General features: G+C 35.6%; 1 protein-coding gene and 1 long non-coding RNA gene across 47 annotated transcripts in view; one reads left to right on the top strand and one right to left on the bottom strand.

Annotated features, from left to right (window-relative positions):
• LOC145531824 (uncharacterized) overlaps positions 1 to 12,803 on the top strand; it is a 120,801-nt gene that overhangs the window by 74,702 nt on the left and 33,296 nt on the right. For both annotated transcript variants that reach the window (XR_014072783.1, XR_014072784.1), the window contains one exon: positions 10,709 to 10,792. This is a non-coding gene — a long non-coding RNA (uncharacterized LOC145531824). The remainder of the gene's footprint in view (positions 1 to 10,708; positions 10,793 to 12,803) is intronic.
• Positions 1 to 12,803, bottom strand: part of PCGF5 (polycomb group ring finger 5) — a 113,571-nt gene that overhangs the window by 11,054 nt on the left and 89,714 nt on the right. For all 45 annotated transcript variants that reach the window (XR_014072775.1, XR_014072742.1, XR_014072730.1 and 42 more), the window contains 3 exons: positions 11,316 to 11,464; positions 6,353 to 6,451; positions 3,820 to 3,909 (listed from right to left, as the gene is read on the bottom strand). Coding sequence is in view for 23 of the 45 variants with exons in the window: in XM_081555329.1 (XP_081411455.1) it covers positions 3,820 to 3,909; positions 6,353 to 6,451; positions 11,316 to 11,464 (338 nt within the window). In the remaining 22 variants the exon portion in view is untranslated. The remainder of the gene's footprint in view (positions 1 to 3,819; positions 3,910 to 6,352; positions 6,452 to 11,315; positions 11,465 to 12,803) is intronic.

Consider the following 12,803-nt stretch of genomic DNA (forward strand, 5'->3'; position numbering starts at 1 on the left):
GTCTTTCAAAAATGCAACATGAAGGCAAGGATCCAGAAAGAGCAGAGAGGACAGTAAACAGGCTGAGGCTGAAGTGGACCGGCCCCAGGATAAAGGTGGGGAGTGGCCCAGATGCTGTGTGGTACAGGCAAAGATGTCCTGCTCTTGAGGAATGGAGGCAAATCGACTGCCAGCAATTCTCCCAGGAGTCTAGCAAGAAGACATGGGGAAGAGGTGATGTGAATATGGGGTCACCTTGCCAAAGGCCCAGAAGGTCAGAGGTCCAACATGAAGAGGGAAGAAAACCACAGACTTTACTCAGACAGAAGAGTACAGAACTTCAGAGAGCACCCCACAGCACCAAACTGAATAAAAGACTGCAAATGCCAGCCCAGTCAACCTAGAAGTTTAATCCATTGCCAATCACAATCTCATTCTCAAGCTCACCTAAATAAATGGGGAAAACTAGCCAATACAATTAAGAAAATAATAGTAAAGAGCTTTGACCTAATAAATACTGATAGACATCATAAAGTAACATAGAAGGCCCAACTAGTTTCCTTATAAGTTAATGTGAACTTTATTTAAATAGATCCCAAAGAAAATGGACAACTGAAGAGTTTTAGGTAGAGATGTCATGTGATCAGATTTTTATACAAGCTATAATGTGAAATGCTGGTGTAGGATAAGTCCTGCTCAGAAGGACAAAACAATGTCCAGAAACATAAACGGCTATCACATCTGCATGTGTACACATATGTCCAGGTACATATGCAGAGACAGTGGTGACATCTCGAAACCATGAGGCGCAAAGTGTGAATTATTCAATAAATTGTATTTCTGCCAAAAAAATTTCATAGAATAAATTGAGAGTCTTAGCCTCATTGTAGGTGTGTGTGTAAATGAACAAATCCTGGGTAGATTAAAATGTTTAATAAATAGAAAAAAGTATAAGAAGTAAGCGAAAGAACCATAAATTGGTCATTCGTTTAGGAAATAACACCAATCCCAGCCCAAGACAGAGCCAGTTAGCAATGCCAGTAGGTAGAGTAATGTGAGCTTTTCAGACAATCTGGTGTCTTGCTGGCAGCGAAGGGCAGAGATGGGAAGTGACATGACTGCAATAAATATGCTGGAAGGGGCTTAATCAAGAAAAAATTGTTTTATTGCTAATTTGTAGATTCACCCCAACTGTCAGAATTTATCAATTATAATACCTCATAATTAACTAGAACATGAGCAAAATTTAAAAGTTAACAGAAAACCAGTGGGAAACAGAACAAAATGACCTTTAGGCTGTACTGAGTAACTATTACCTTATAAAAGATACAACTTTCATTCAATTTACTCTTCAAACAAATACTGAGTATCTGTACGAGGCACTGCTTTAGGTGCTGGAGACTCAGAGTGAACAAATAATCACCCTGCCCTCAGATTACAGCTGACTTGGGAACAAACAATAAACATGCTAAGAGGCATACTATGGAAAATGGTGAGGCAAGGAAGGGGATTAAGAGTGTCGGACTGGGACTACTGAAGAGGTGACGCAGAAGCACACTTCTCTGAGTGGAGGGGTCAAGGGAACAAGGTAGGTAGATGCATGGGGAAGCAAGGTCCAGCCTGGCACCTTAGAGCAAACAACACACAGAGGCCGCTGAGGCCAGAGGGCAGGAGCAAAGGGCGAGAGGAAAGACTGAGGAGAACCTGGGGTGGGTCCACCCCGTCCAGGTCCTTGGAAGGGCTGCGGCTTGTATCTAACTGCCATTCGATGTCACTGGAGATTTAGAGCCGGAAACACGTTCCAATTTGCTGCTGTGCTAGGCGAAGATGGAAGGAGGCACAGGTGGCAGCAGCGGAGAAGCCCAGAGCCCAGGTAAGAGCCTTTTACCGATATTCTGGAGAAGAGTGATGGTGGCTTGGATCAGAGCGAGGACCTGATAAGATGCAACTGGATTTTGACTACTGTATTTTGATGGCAGAGTTCAAAGAATTTGCTAAGGATGGATGAAATGAATCAGGACAGACTTCAGGGGTTTTGGTCTGAGAAACTAGAAAAATGAACTACTAATCTCGGAGCTGCTGAGACTGTGAAGCTGAGGGAGAAACGGGTTTAGAGGAGAACAAACAAAAAACAGAGTTGTCATGCTAAAAAAATAAAATGGGCTACTTACTGCTGTACCAAATACCAAGTGTGGTATTTTTTTCTATTTGTTGATTTAGTTTTTACCTGAATAAAAATTTTAAGATACTAAAACCATTTTTTTGAACCAATTTTTAATAAAATATGTGTTACACAAGCAGGGGATTTAAACTATTCAGAAATCTGTAATCAGAAGCATACTTGCAGTAAAGACTGAATACACTTTTTTAATGACAATTTCTATGAATTAGCTCTTTTGAGCTCTGCCATTAGAATAACTGGCAGTGTGGGTGACCTTTGGGAAGGGACCTTGAGAAGGACAAGTGGGTGCCAGGAGAGGTCCTGCCATGGATGACTAGTTACATCTCTCTAACCTGAAGGCAAACCTATTTATAACGATGATTTCAAGCACTAACACATATTGAAGTGTCCCATGATCGAGGAAAGCTAAAATTATACCAATGTGGCATTACTATTATGTGTAATATCACAATATTTAGGCCCCAGGAGGGCTAGGCAAGAGAGAATTGACTACCCTTGCAATCTGCACTGGGTCCCTGGAACATTTTGGTTAGAAAGAATTAATGAGGGTGATATATGTACAACCATTTAAAAATATATAAAATGTCACAGAAAGGCAAGCATTAATTTACCAAATACAAAGACAACGAGGAAAAAAATAAAAAGGAGCCCTGGAGAGGTTCATGAGTTCCTCAAGGCACACAATCAGTTGGTGGCAGGACTAGAATATAATTTATTCCTCCTGGTCACGAGAACTTAGCCTCACAAGGATGGCATCATCATCTCAGTGGGATGCAAACTGAAAAAAGTTCTACTTAAGAAGTTAATGTTTCATTTATTATTGTGTCATATCAAGACAGTTCTTCTGGGGAAAAAAATAGTTCCACAAATGTTTACATTCAATATAAGTATATTTTTGAACCACTGTAATTGTGTGAGGCTACAGTTCATAATTTTGTGTTTTTTGTAATTACTACTATATTTCTTACTGCTACAAATTAGCCTTGCAATCCCTATCCCTTCAGACTTCCCTAGTATCAACGTTACGTATAACTCAGGTAAGATACATTGGAACGTTCAAATTAACCCTAATCAAAGATATAGTTCAAAATACCAACTCCTTTTGGGTTTTTTAAAAAAAATGTTCTTAGGTTTCTTCTTTTAATCATTTCTCTCATATTTCCTGGGGCCTCAGGCACAATAATCTAAATCTGGTATCAGAAACCATTGCAAACTCACTTACCCTTTGGTCCAATCTTATACTTTCAGTGTAAAGGAGGTACCTGAAAAAAAGAGTATCTAGATTCTATCCTACCTGTCCTCTCTACCACAAACAAAAATATCTTAACCATTAAACATACTAGTCAGGGCAGAACTTAGAAGTTTCCATATTTTATTGGGGTTTAAAAAAATTTAAGTGCCATCTCCTCCACTCTAAGTACAGTTCTGAACATATTCAAATCAGTGTTTTAAACTCACCTTAAACATAACAAAACCACATTTAACACAGACCTTGGTCTTATCCTTGGGATCAGCTATCATGCAGTCACTGAGGAACCAGTTTCTTCTCTTTCCCAAGTGAGATTTTTTTTTTTAAAGTGTCTCAGTAACTGTTAAATTTGATTAACATAATGATAAAAAACTAATTATACACATAGGTGAATATAAAAGCAATTTACGTTTTCGCCTCTTAGTCGCCATCTTGTCATGTAGATGAACTCCATAGTATGATCCTTCCCCATAATTTCACCATTGCACAGCACATCCAACTTTAAAAAGAATAGTTACAGATCCATTAACATAAGTAACTCTCAATTCATAAGTTTTACACATTTTTTTTCAAAGTTCAAATAAGATTTAAATAGTTATATCAAAATAGAAGTAGTATCCATTATTTGAAAAGAACACTGGATCTATTAAAAGCACTGGCTCACCTTGTAGGTATTAACAATTCATACACAAGTAACATGAACCACTGTCTGTCTTGTCCCACACACCTCTATCTCAAGTTCAGCACATAATTTTGAAATGCAATGTGAACTTTCTTAGTCTCTGTGCAGCCTCTGAGGTTTCAGACATATTTCTGTGATTGCCTCTTACTGAATGAGAAGAAACTGTGGAAACCTCACATTTCCTCCTGTCACATTTACCTTATGAATTCATCTCTCATTTGAAGGAGCTGCTTTCATTAGTTTTCATCTGCAGAGGGTAAATGAATGGCTGGGGATATGTGATTTTGGGGGCCTTCGAGGCATTCAAGTTGACAGAACAGTTAGGACCAGACCACAGCCTGACTCTCCCAGGGCTCTCCCTTTCTGCTTTGCTGGTTGGTGACTTGCATAATATTGGGTTGGCTAAAAAGTTCACTCAGGTTTTTCCGTAACATCTTACAGAAAAACCCAAAGAAATTTTTTTAAGAGTTTTAAATAATTTTTGTGTGGCTAGACAGAGACTAGAGTTTTGAACTTTAAGTATAAAATGAGTGTAATTCCAATTGTACTAGATAGATGCTAAATTATATTGATTTTTTGATGACTTATGGTGACACAAATGGACCCACATAATGTTTTCCAGAAACCACTTTATTTTTAAAAGAACAAAGCAGATAATTCTATTTTCTTTATCTTAACTGTAAAATCCATAAGCAAAGAGGTAAAGGGGTTTACTTAGGATGCAATTATAATCAGGTACACTGTTTCTATTATTGTCATTTAAAAACCAAACAAACCATCCTGCCTCAATTACCAATGCTGTTATAGAAGCTTCAGCTGTTAGGTATTTCATTAAATTGCTGACCTACTTGTAGGGCAGCAAAATAAGTGGGGGAAGAGTAAATACTACTAAAATCATACAGAAAGTTCTTAGCATGGGGATAGAAAAAAAGCTGTCTGTGGAGTCAGTCTCTTCCCCTTCCATCCTTTTCTATAAAGAAATGTAGTAAGGGCCAGCAGTAAGACTGCAGGAGAGTAACAATTCTCTCAGCTCTAATAACTTCCTGAAAGCTAGAAAATAACTCAGTGAGTCACACCTGAAAGTAAGGAAATAAAACTGCAAGTGGTATTTTGCAAGAAGAGAATAAAGAGCAAAACCAAATTATAAAGTTTCATTTTCTATTTCATTGCGGTTATATCTATAAGTCGTTTTTATCTTTTACTTTTTATCAAGTACATAAGGCTTTGATTAATGTTCACAGTTTTTTCCCCAATGTAAAAGTTGCTATCTCTGGAAATTTTTTTTATATTTGTAGGACCAAACATGTAAGAATTAATCCTTAATCCATAAATTAATTAGTCATTTGCAAGACATTTTAAAATAAGTTCAGATTCAGAGGTTTCCTCAAAATACAGACTTAATACCTGGCAATGCCTGTGTTTAAATCTTATTTTATTTCTGCTATGATTGTTCATATGAATACCATTGTATATAAACCTGAAAAAACTATGTTGCCTTTAATGCCTTTGTTTAGATGGGAATCTAGCCTTGGTCTTAAAGGTGTTTTAGGTGCTACTAGTGGAACTCAGAAGGGAAGAAGAGGAAATTAATACAAGTTGCAAGACTGCCATTTGTGCGTGTGAGAAATGGTAGCCACGTTCCCTCATTATGTTACAGCCATAGCCCTAGGATGATAAACATTCTCGAAACACTGCACACTTTACAAGCTGTGCTGTGTTCAACACCAGGGCAACTGACCTCTCTTGTAAAGAAACTAGTATGCTACATTCATGCAGACACCCTATGCTGGTGTTACTTAGGGCTAAACAATATCACTTCTGCATACTGCAGAACTAAATGAATATCAATTACAAAATCTCTTTTCATAAAACAATGTTTTACATTCTGAAAAAGAAGTCTATAAAGAATGTTAAAATGGATTGAAAAGGTCACAGACTGAAAAAAAAGAACATACCATAAAGCATGCAGGCATTAAAAAAAAAGTATCCATTTTAGGTGGGATATTTATTTCAAGAATACTTAATGGTAAATATCTCTCTAAGTATAAAATGTTAAATTTATAAGTATCATGTTCTAGTCGGGACATTAAATTCAAAAATACAGATTACACAAATAGAATATTACATTCAAAAATTAAATTTTTAACATGAAAATAACCAAAGTTTCCACAAAATTAAATGTATTCTTAATTTTTACTTTGTTAGAATTCTCCTTCAGATTAGAATTATCAAAATAATCAAGATTAGATTATTAACTTACCTCATAAGAACTTGGAAGCTTTAGTTTTAAACTTAGAAATTTTTTAATAGTTCCCACAGTTACACGTGTAGAACACCGAATGAATTTCTTCATTAAACCCTAAAGGAAATAAAGGTTATTAATGAAGATATTTTACTATGCCTTGATTTTCTCATTTCCTTAGCAGTACTAATCCACTCATTAAGCTTAAACATCAGTAAAATATAAGAACCAATCTAGAATGAACACCACAAATGAGGTTGTAGACATGATAAACATGAACCAATTTGCGAAAGAAAATTATATCCCCAAATCTTAAGTTATCAATATTAAAACAAAAACAAAACCCAGCAATGGAATCTTTTAAAGAAATAAAGTGTTACTTCTACTTATGCTTAGAAAATTAGGTCAACAATTTGGAAACATTCCTTAATTCATGAAGTCAGAAAGTGGAACTTTCCAGTTAAAATATATTCCTAGTAAAATATATTTCCCAGCAAAGACCAACAGAAACTAAGCTATTTACAAATAACACCTGATCACAATTCAGATGGTAAAGTATCCATTAAGAAGAAAACAGGAGTTAAGAGTCACATCTAAAGCAAGAGGCACTTGACCCATTTTGAATGAGAAGACTGACGGTCTAGACAGCGTGAGAACAAAGTGACAGACAACACACATGGACATTCTCTTGTCTGCTCACATCATCTCAGCCTCATTAAGGTTTCTAAACAGCTCCAAACAGGTTATGCAGACTTGTTAGTATGTTTCACAGGTCCCAGTTAAGTCAGAGAATAATGTGAGGGTACTAGAAGACCCTTCAAGTGTATTTTCATCTGCAGGGAAGTCTAATGATAAAAGAACCTGTAGAAATGACCTGGTGTCATCACTCATGATCTTTTCAAAATTACTAGTAAGTATAGAGATGTCAGAAGAGTAAAGGTTTTAAAACTAGGCAAAAGCTTATTTTTGGAATTTTTAATCCAATAAGGTCTGACATCAATTGCTAACAAAATTCCAGCTTGGATTATTTAATATTTGATGTGTAAGTACTTTGGAAATAAAAATATAACAATTTTGCATTCTCTCCATAAAAATTTTATACTTACACCAGATTTGCTGCTTTTCCTATATATGGGCTATACTTTGTTTCCATTTTATCTCACAATTTTTTGTCGAAAACTGAACATTTTAATGTGGTAACACTGGAAATAAAACTCCTGCCTGCTCCTCAGGGATTCCTGTTGTGGCTTTTCCTTGTTTCTCATTATTTAATGACTTTTTAAAACTAATTCTGCAAAGTCTGTATTCTTTACAGCATGTATGTGGCCACTAAAGTTTCTACCTATTGGTCAGCTAACAACTGAACAGAGATTCCCTTGGAAGCAGTCAGTTTCCCAGTCTCTGTTGAAGGCCTCTGAGTTTTGGGGCATACCTCTAACACTTAACCGAGCTGTTGACAACTCTACCTTGGTCTTCACTTCTGGCTTGTGCAGAACCTCTATGTCAGCCAAAGGTGAGAGTTTAGGGCCTATTAATGTCTTTTCTGAGCATCTACACAATCCTGTGTATGTATGTGTCCTTCTAGATTCCTATGAATATTTTTGAGCTTCTCAAAGCTGCTATATATTTCGATATCTGTAGACATCTCATTCTCTAGTTTTTCCTTTTAAGCTTTTTGGTTAAGTCTACTTTTTGCCCCAAATGTTATTTATACTTCAGGCAGTCATGCAGTTACATTTATTTGTATTTAGTTTTGATCAATGCTCCTCCTCCTGCTCTTCCCTAGTCCATGGAGAAAGTTTTATCCACTAGGCAAGCTTCAAGTCAGGTCTAATAGAGACAACCTTTTAAGTATAGTATTCTAGGATCCACCAGACAAATTATAATTATTGGCAATTAGGCTTTGAAAGAGATCCACCTGTCTGTCCTTTTGGTGCTAGAGAAGCTGCAGTAGGATAGTGGGCTGTGATTTTTACAAGGCTGTTTCAGAGCTGAGAGTAGAGTGGGACTAAGGCAAGTTAAAATTATTCTTACCAAGAGTCAGCCATTTTTTCTTGCTCCATGGGTTTCTGCAAGGGTTTTAGCCTTTGGTTAACTACCAGATTTCTGAAAAAGTTGATTATGAAAACTTTTGCCAGTTTTTTCACTGATTTTATGCAGGAGCAAATTTTTGGAGGTCCTTATTCCAATAGTTTCACTGCGTTCTTCCTCCTGACTTCGACGTTTGAACTGCAGTAGGTATACTATATAAACAATACATTAACTATTCCACCACATTTGAGAATCTCATCCTACTACAGAGGAATGAGATGGTTGAGAAGGCTATAAAGGAACGTAGGAATAATTTTTCTGCCTTTACACAATATATAATCCAGTCTCAAGGATAAGACACATGCCAAAAAAGATAAAAGACATATTAGTGCCTGGTACCTTTAGAACACAAATACTGATTTAATAAATAACAAAGTAAGCCCTGATTGAGTAATAAATACAAGTCAATTTCAGAAGGGATTCATTAAGGTGGCAAAAAAAATCATAAAATATAGAAGTCTCTTGAATCTTGACAGAAGTCTTGGACAGTGGTGAGAAGAGGGAAGAACATGCCAAAATGGAAGGATTGTTCAAAGTCTTAGGGGTTTTAAATATTCTTAATATAAGCCTTTATATACTTTGGATGCAAATTCTTTGTCAGATACATAGGTGCCAAAATTTATGTTGGTGCTCACAGATAAATGACAATAATCATATTTTGATGATTCACTGTCAGAAATTATGGAAAATAAACTTACAAACACAGGGATTTTAATGAAAGATCTTGAATGCTAACACAAGGAGTCAAGACTTGATTCTAGAAGGTAGCGAACTATGGCCATGGCCCTCAAGCCAAATTTGGCTGTCCATCTATTCTCATAAGTGAAGTTTAATTGGAACACAGCCAGGCCAGTTTGTTCACTATCATCTATGGCTGCTTTAGTGCTAAAATAAGTCAGTTGAGTAGTTGCAACAAAGCCCATATAGCCCACAGAACTTAAAATACTTACTACTCGACCCTGATAGTGGCTATAACTACTTACACACACTCAGGGTGCAGCCTCAGCCCTGGATAATAAAAGAAATCAAGAATACAGGAAATACTTCAGACTACTTTTAAAAATCTAGATATAATGTGAGCAGCACTTATTAGACTGAGGGAAATTTTGCAGGACTTATGACTGGTTGAAGGGAAGGGAGAGAAGGTCAAAAATGTCTTAAGAATTTGAATTTCTATGATTGGTTGAAAGATGGTCGTGCTAAGGGAAACTCCATGTGTGGAGTAAAGTTAGGTCAAAGTACAGTATAGTGAATTTGTCTTTAAATATGTGAAGTTTTATGTATTAGTGAAACTCCTAGTTAGGATACTAAAAGTAGTTAGAGATATAATACTTCAACTTGGGGGCGATGACAGGTTTGGAAAGGGGGATTTAAAAATTTTTTTGCATAGTTGGAAGTCACAAAAAATAGAAGTGACCTCCTAGGATGACTACAGAGAAAGAATAACTGAGTGAGGGGCTAGATATTAGCCTATACTCACATGTATCAAGCAGAAGACAGGAAGAAGTCAAGTCAGTAGACACAGTATAGGAATGGCCAGAGAGAAAAGTGAGAATCAGGAAAGCATAGTACAAGTCAGGTAAGCTGTAAAAGTTGTTTTAAGAATTAAGGCACAAGAATGAAGAAAAGTCTGTAAAGCAAAGCAAAGAGTGAAAAGATAAAAGCTCAACTGGAATGGTGTGGTGCCAAAGATGCCAAACAGTATCAAGGCAGGGGGTAATTTTTCAGATGAATCTGAAATTCAATGATTTATAACTTTCATACTAGAAATCCTGCAGAGAAGTAGACTTCTCATTTATTTATGATGAGATAACTCATAACCTTTTGATTGATTCAATTTTCACTACAAGATAATAACTGTATATATTAGAGAGCTAAAGGATGATCATAATCTCCATTAAGAAGAACCTCCCCCAAAGAGGATTACAGAAATGATTGAGAATAAGAGAGAAATGTAATATCATTAAAAATTCTTATGCAAATAAGGCTGACAACCAGGAAAGGGTGCTGCAGCAGAGCATGAGATGCCAACAGAGAGGCCTTGAAGGATAAACAGCAACGGAGGCCACTTCTCTAACTACTGCTGTACTCTTTTACATGTCTTGTCCAACCAATCTCTCCTAACTAAATCTATTATCTTATTTTATTATAACTGTTTGTATGAGTAAGACCTGACCAAAGACCCCTGAGTGAAAAAACTTACTATTTACATTTTTGCTCATGTCCATATAGTCGATAAATATTCACTGAATCACTATGCTAATACTTATTTCTTTTCGCAAGATGCTGGGAAAACTTAATCATCACTGAAGAATTCAACTCACTGGCTTACAGATCACACAGAAGAAGTTAAGGAAAAGTTCACAGGTACTTTATGACATCCATCTAAACCAACTATATTGTTTATAAAATGTATTAGCCATGATGTGGATAGCTTTTTGAGTTGAAAATAAAATTAGAGAAACAAAAGAGAACACTAGAAGAGGATGAATAAAAGGGTTGAAGATGCTGTCTGTCACGAAATGACCTGAGTCTGAGTTGGTGACCACACTTAAAAAGGGAAAAACAGTGTATGTATATGAACTCCCAACAAAAGTATAAAAGGAGATGGAAGCAGAAATACAGGCGTGATTCTCCATATTGGCCACTAGGTGGTGGCATTGACCCAGAACGGTTCAGTTATGAGGGTTAGAAATCAGGAAGGAGCCTGAAGTAAGCAGCTGCTTGGCAATTTGCAGGTAAGGGAGTCTCAGAAAATGCCATTCTATTTGTTTATGTTAATAAAAACTTTGAAAGCAAACATTCTGAGACACTAGGAAAACTTATCAACAAATTATAAAAGATTTGCTATAAAATGATTATAAAAAAACAACTGTAGTTGTCCACTCACCTTTACTACATTGTCCCCTGATTGTCCATTATTTCGTAAACAATCTAGACATATAGCAATTTGTGGGTCACTTCTGTGATAGTCTTTATCATCTTGATTTTCATCACCTTCTTCATCTACTTTAGGTTTGTCAACTTTTGAAGTATCATCTGTATAATTTTAAACAAACCCAAGTTAGATATAACTCAAAGTTGATTTTATAGTTAAGCAACAACACACTAACCATGATAACAAAAATCAAATTTAAAATACATTTTCTTAAAAAAAAATTTAAAAAACATTTTATTAACAGTTCTTGGTTAAGAATAACCGAAGATTTTAGTACCTTTAAAATGTTCCAACCAACTCAATAATGGAAATATTTTTAAAAAACCATTAAGTGACTCATTAGCATAGCTTACAAATTCTAGGCTCACTGGGACATCCAAATGAAAGATTTAGGACTAACTATATTTGGTCACAAAATGACTGCCATTAGTGATTTGACCACTTAGAAATTGACAAGATATAAAAATACTCCCACTCTGGAGAAGGAAATGGTAACCCACTCCAGTATTCCTGCCTGTAAATTCCATGGACAGAGGAGCCTGGCAGGCTATAGTCCAGGGGGTCACAAAGAGTCAGACACAACTAAGTGACTAAACAACAACACAAAAATATATATTTGATAAATTAATAATTTTGAACATATGTTGATTAAAGAAATGTATAAAATGTTTTTTTAAACTACATCATTTAAAAAGTTCAGTCAACATATGCAATTAGAATTTCAAGTTTGTATATACATAATAAAGTATTTTTGATCAAAGAAAAAAATATTTCCAAATTCTACATTTATTCAAAGTTTAAAACCAAGTAAACTAAATATTTAGTAAAACTAAAATATTTAAGTTCAAAATTTCAAATTATTAGGTATTCTTATATAAAATTAGCTAGTGAAATAATGGGTAGAATGAATTAGCTTTTTTAACATGCATGTAACTAACATATTAAAACACTATCAAAGAAATCTGAGCATATTTCATATTATTATCAAATGTATTTAACCTGTGAAATGCCAACAAGCCACATATAATGCACATGTATTTAATGATTCATTTGTTTATTGAGTGCCTTTAACTCTGTTAGACTAAGCCTGAGGGAACAACGTTGAAACTGGAGTGTTGTCATCCTCACTTTTATCGTGTCAGGGTACAGGCAAGTAAAGAAAACAGATGGAGAAGCTGATAAAGACTCTGATGTAAGAGGTAAGATAGGCCAAGTGAGCACATATAACAGAGGTAATAAACCCAAATTCTGTGGTGAAGCAAAGATTCAGGGGAGATTTCCAGATAAAATGTAAGCTGAAACTTGAAAGAATGAGCCGTCAAGAATTACAGTATAGAAAAGCCCAGGAAAAAAAACAGACCAGGTAGATAAAAAAAAAAGACGAGTTAGCTCCTTTGTAATGACTGTAGTAAAAGCATTACAGATGTGTTGTACAGGGGA

The sequence above is a fragment of the Giraffa tippelskirchi genome, chromosome 2 (genome assembly GCF_054371585.1).
Source record: "Giraffa tippelskirchi isolate mGirTip1 chromosome 2, T2T-mGirTip1v1.2.pri, whole genome shotgun sequence".
Lineage (NCBI taxonomy): Eukaryota > Metazoa > Chordata > Mammalia > Artiodactyla > Giraffidae > Giraffa > Giraffa tippelskirchi.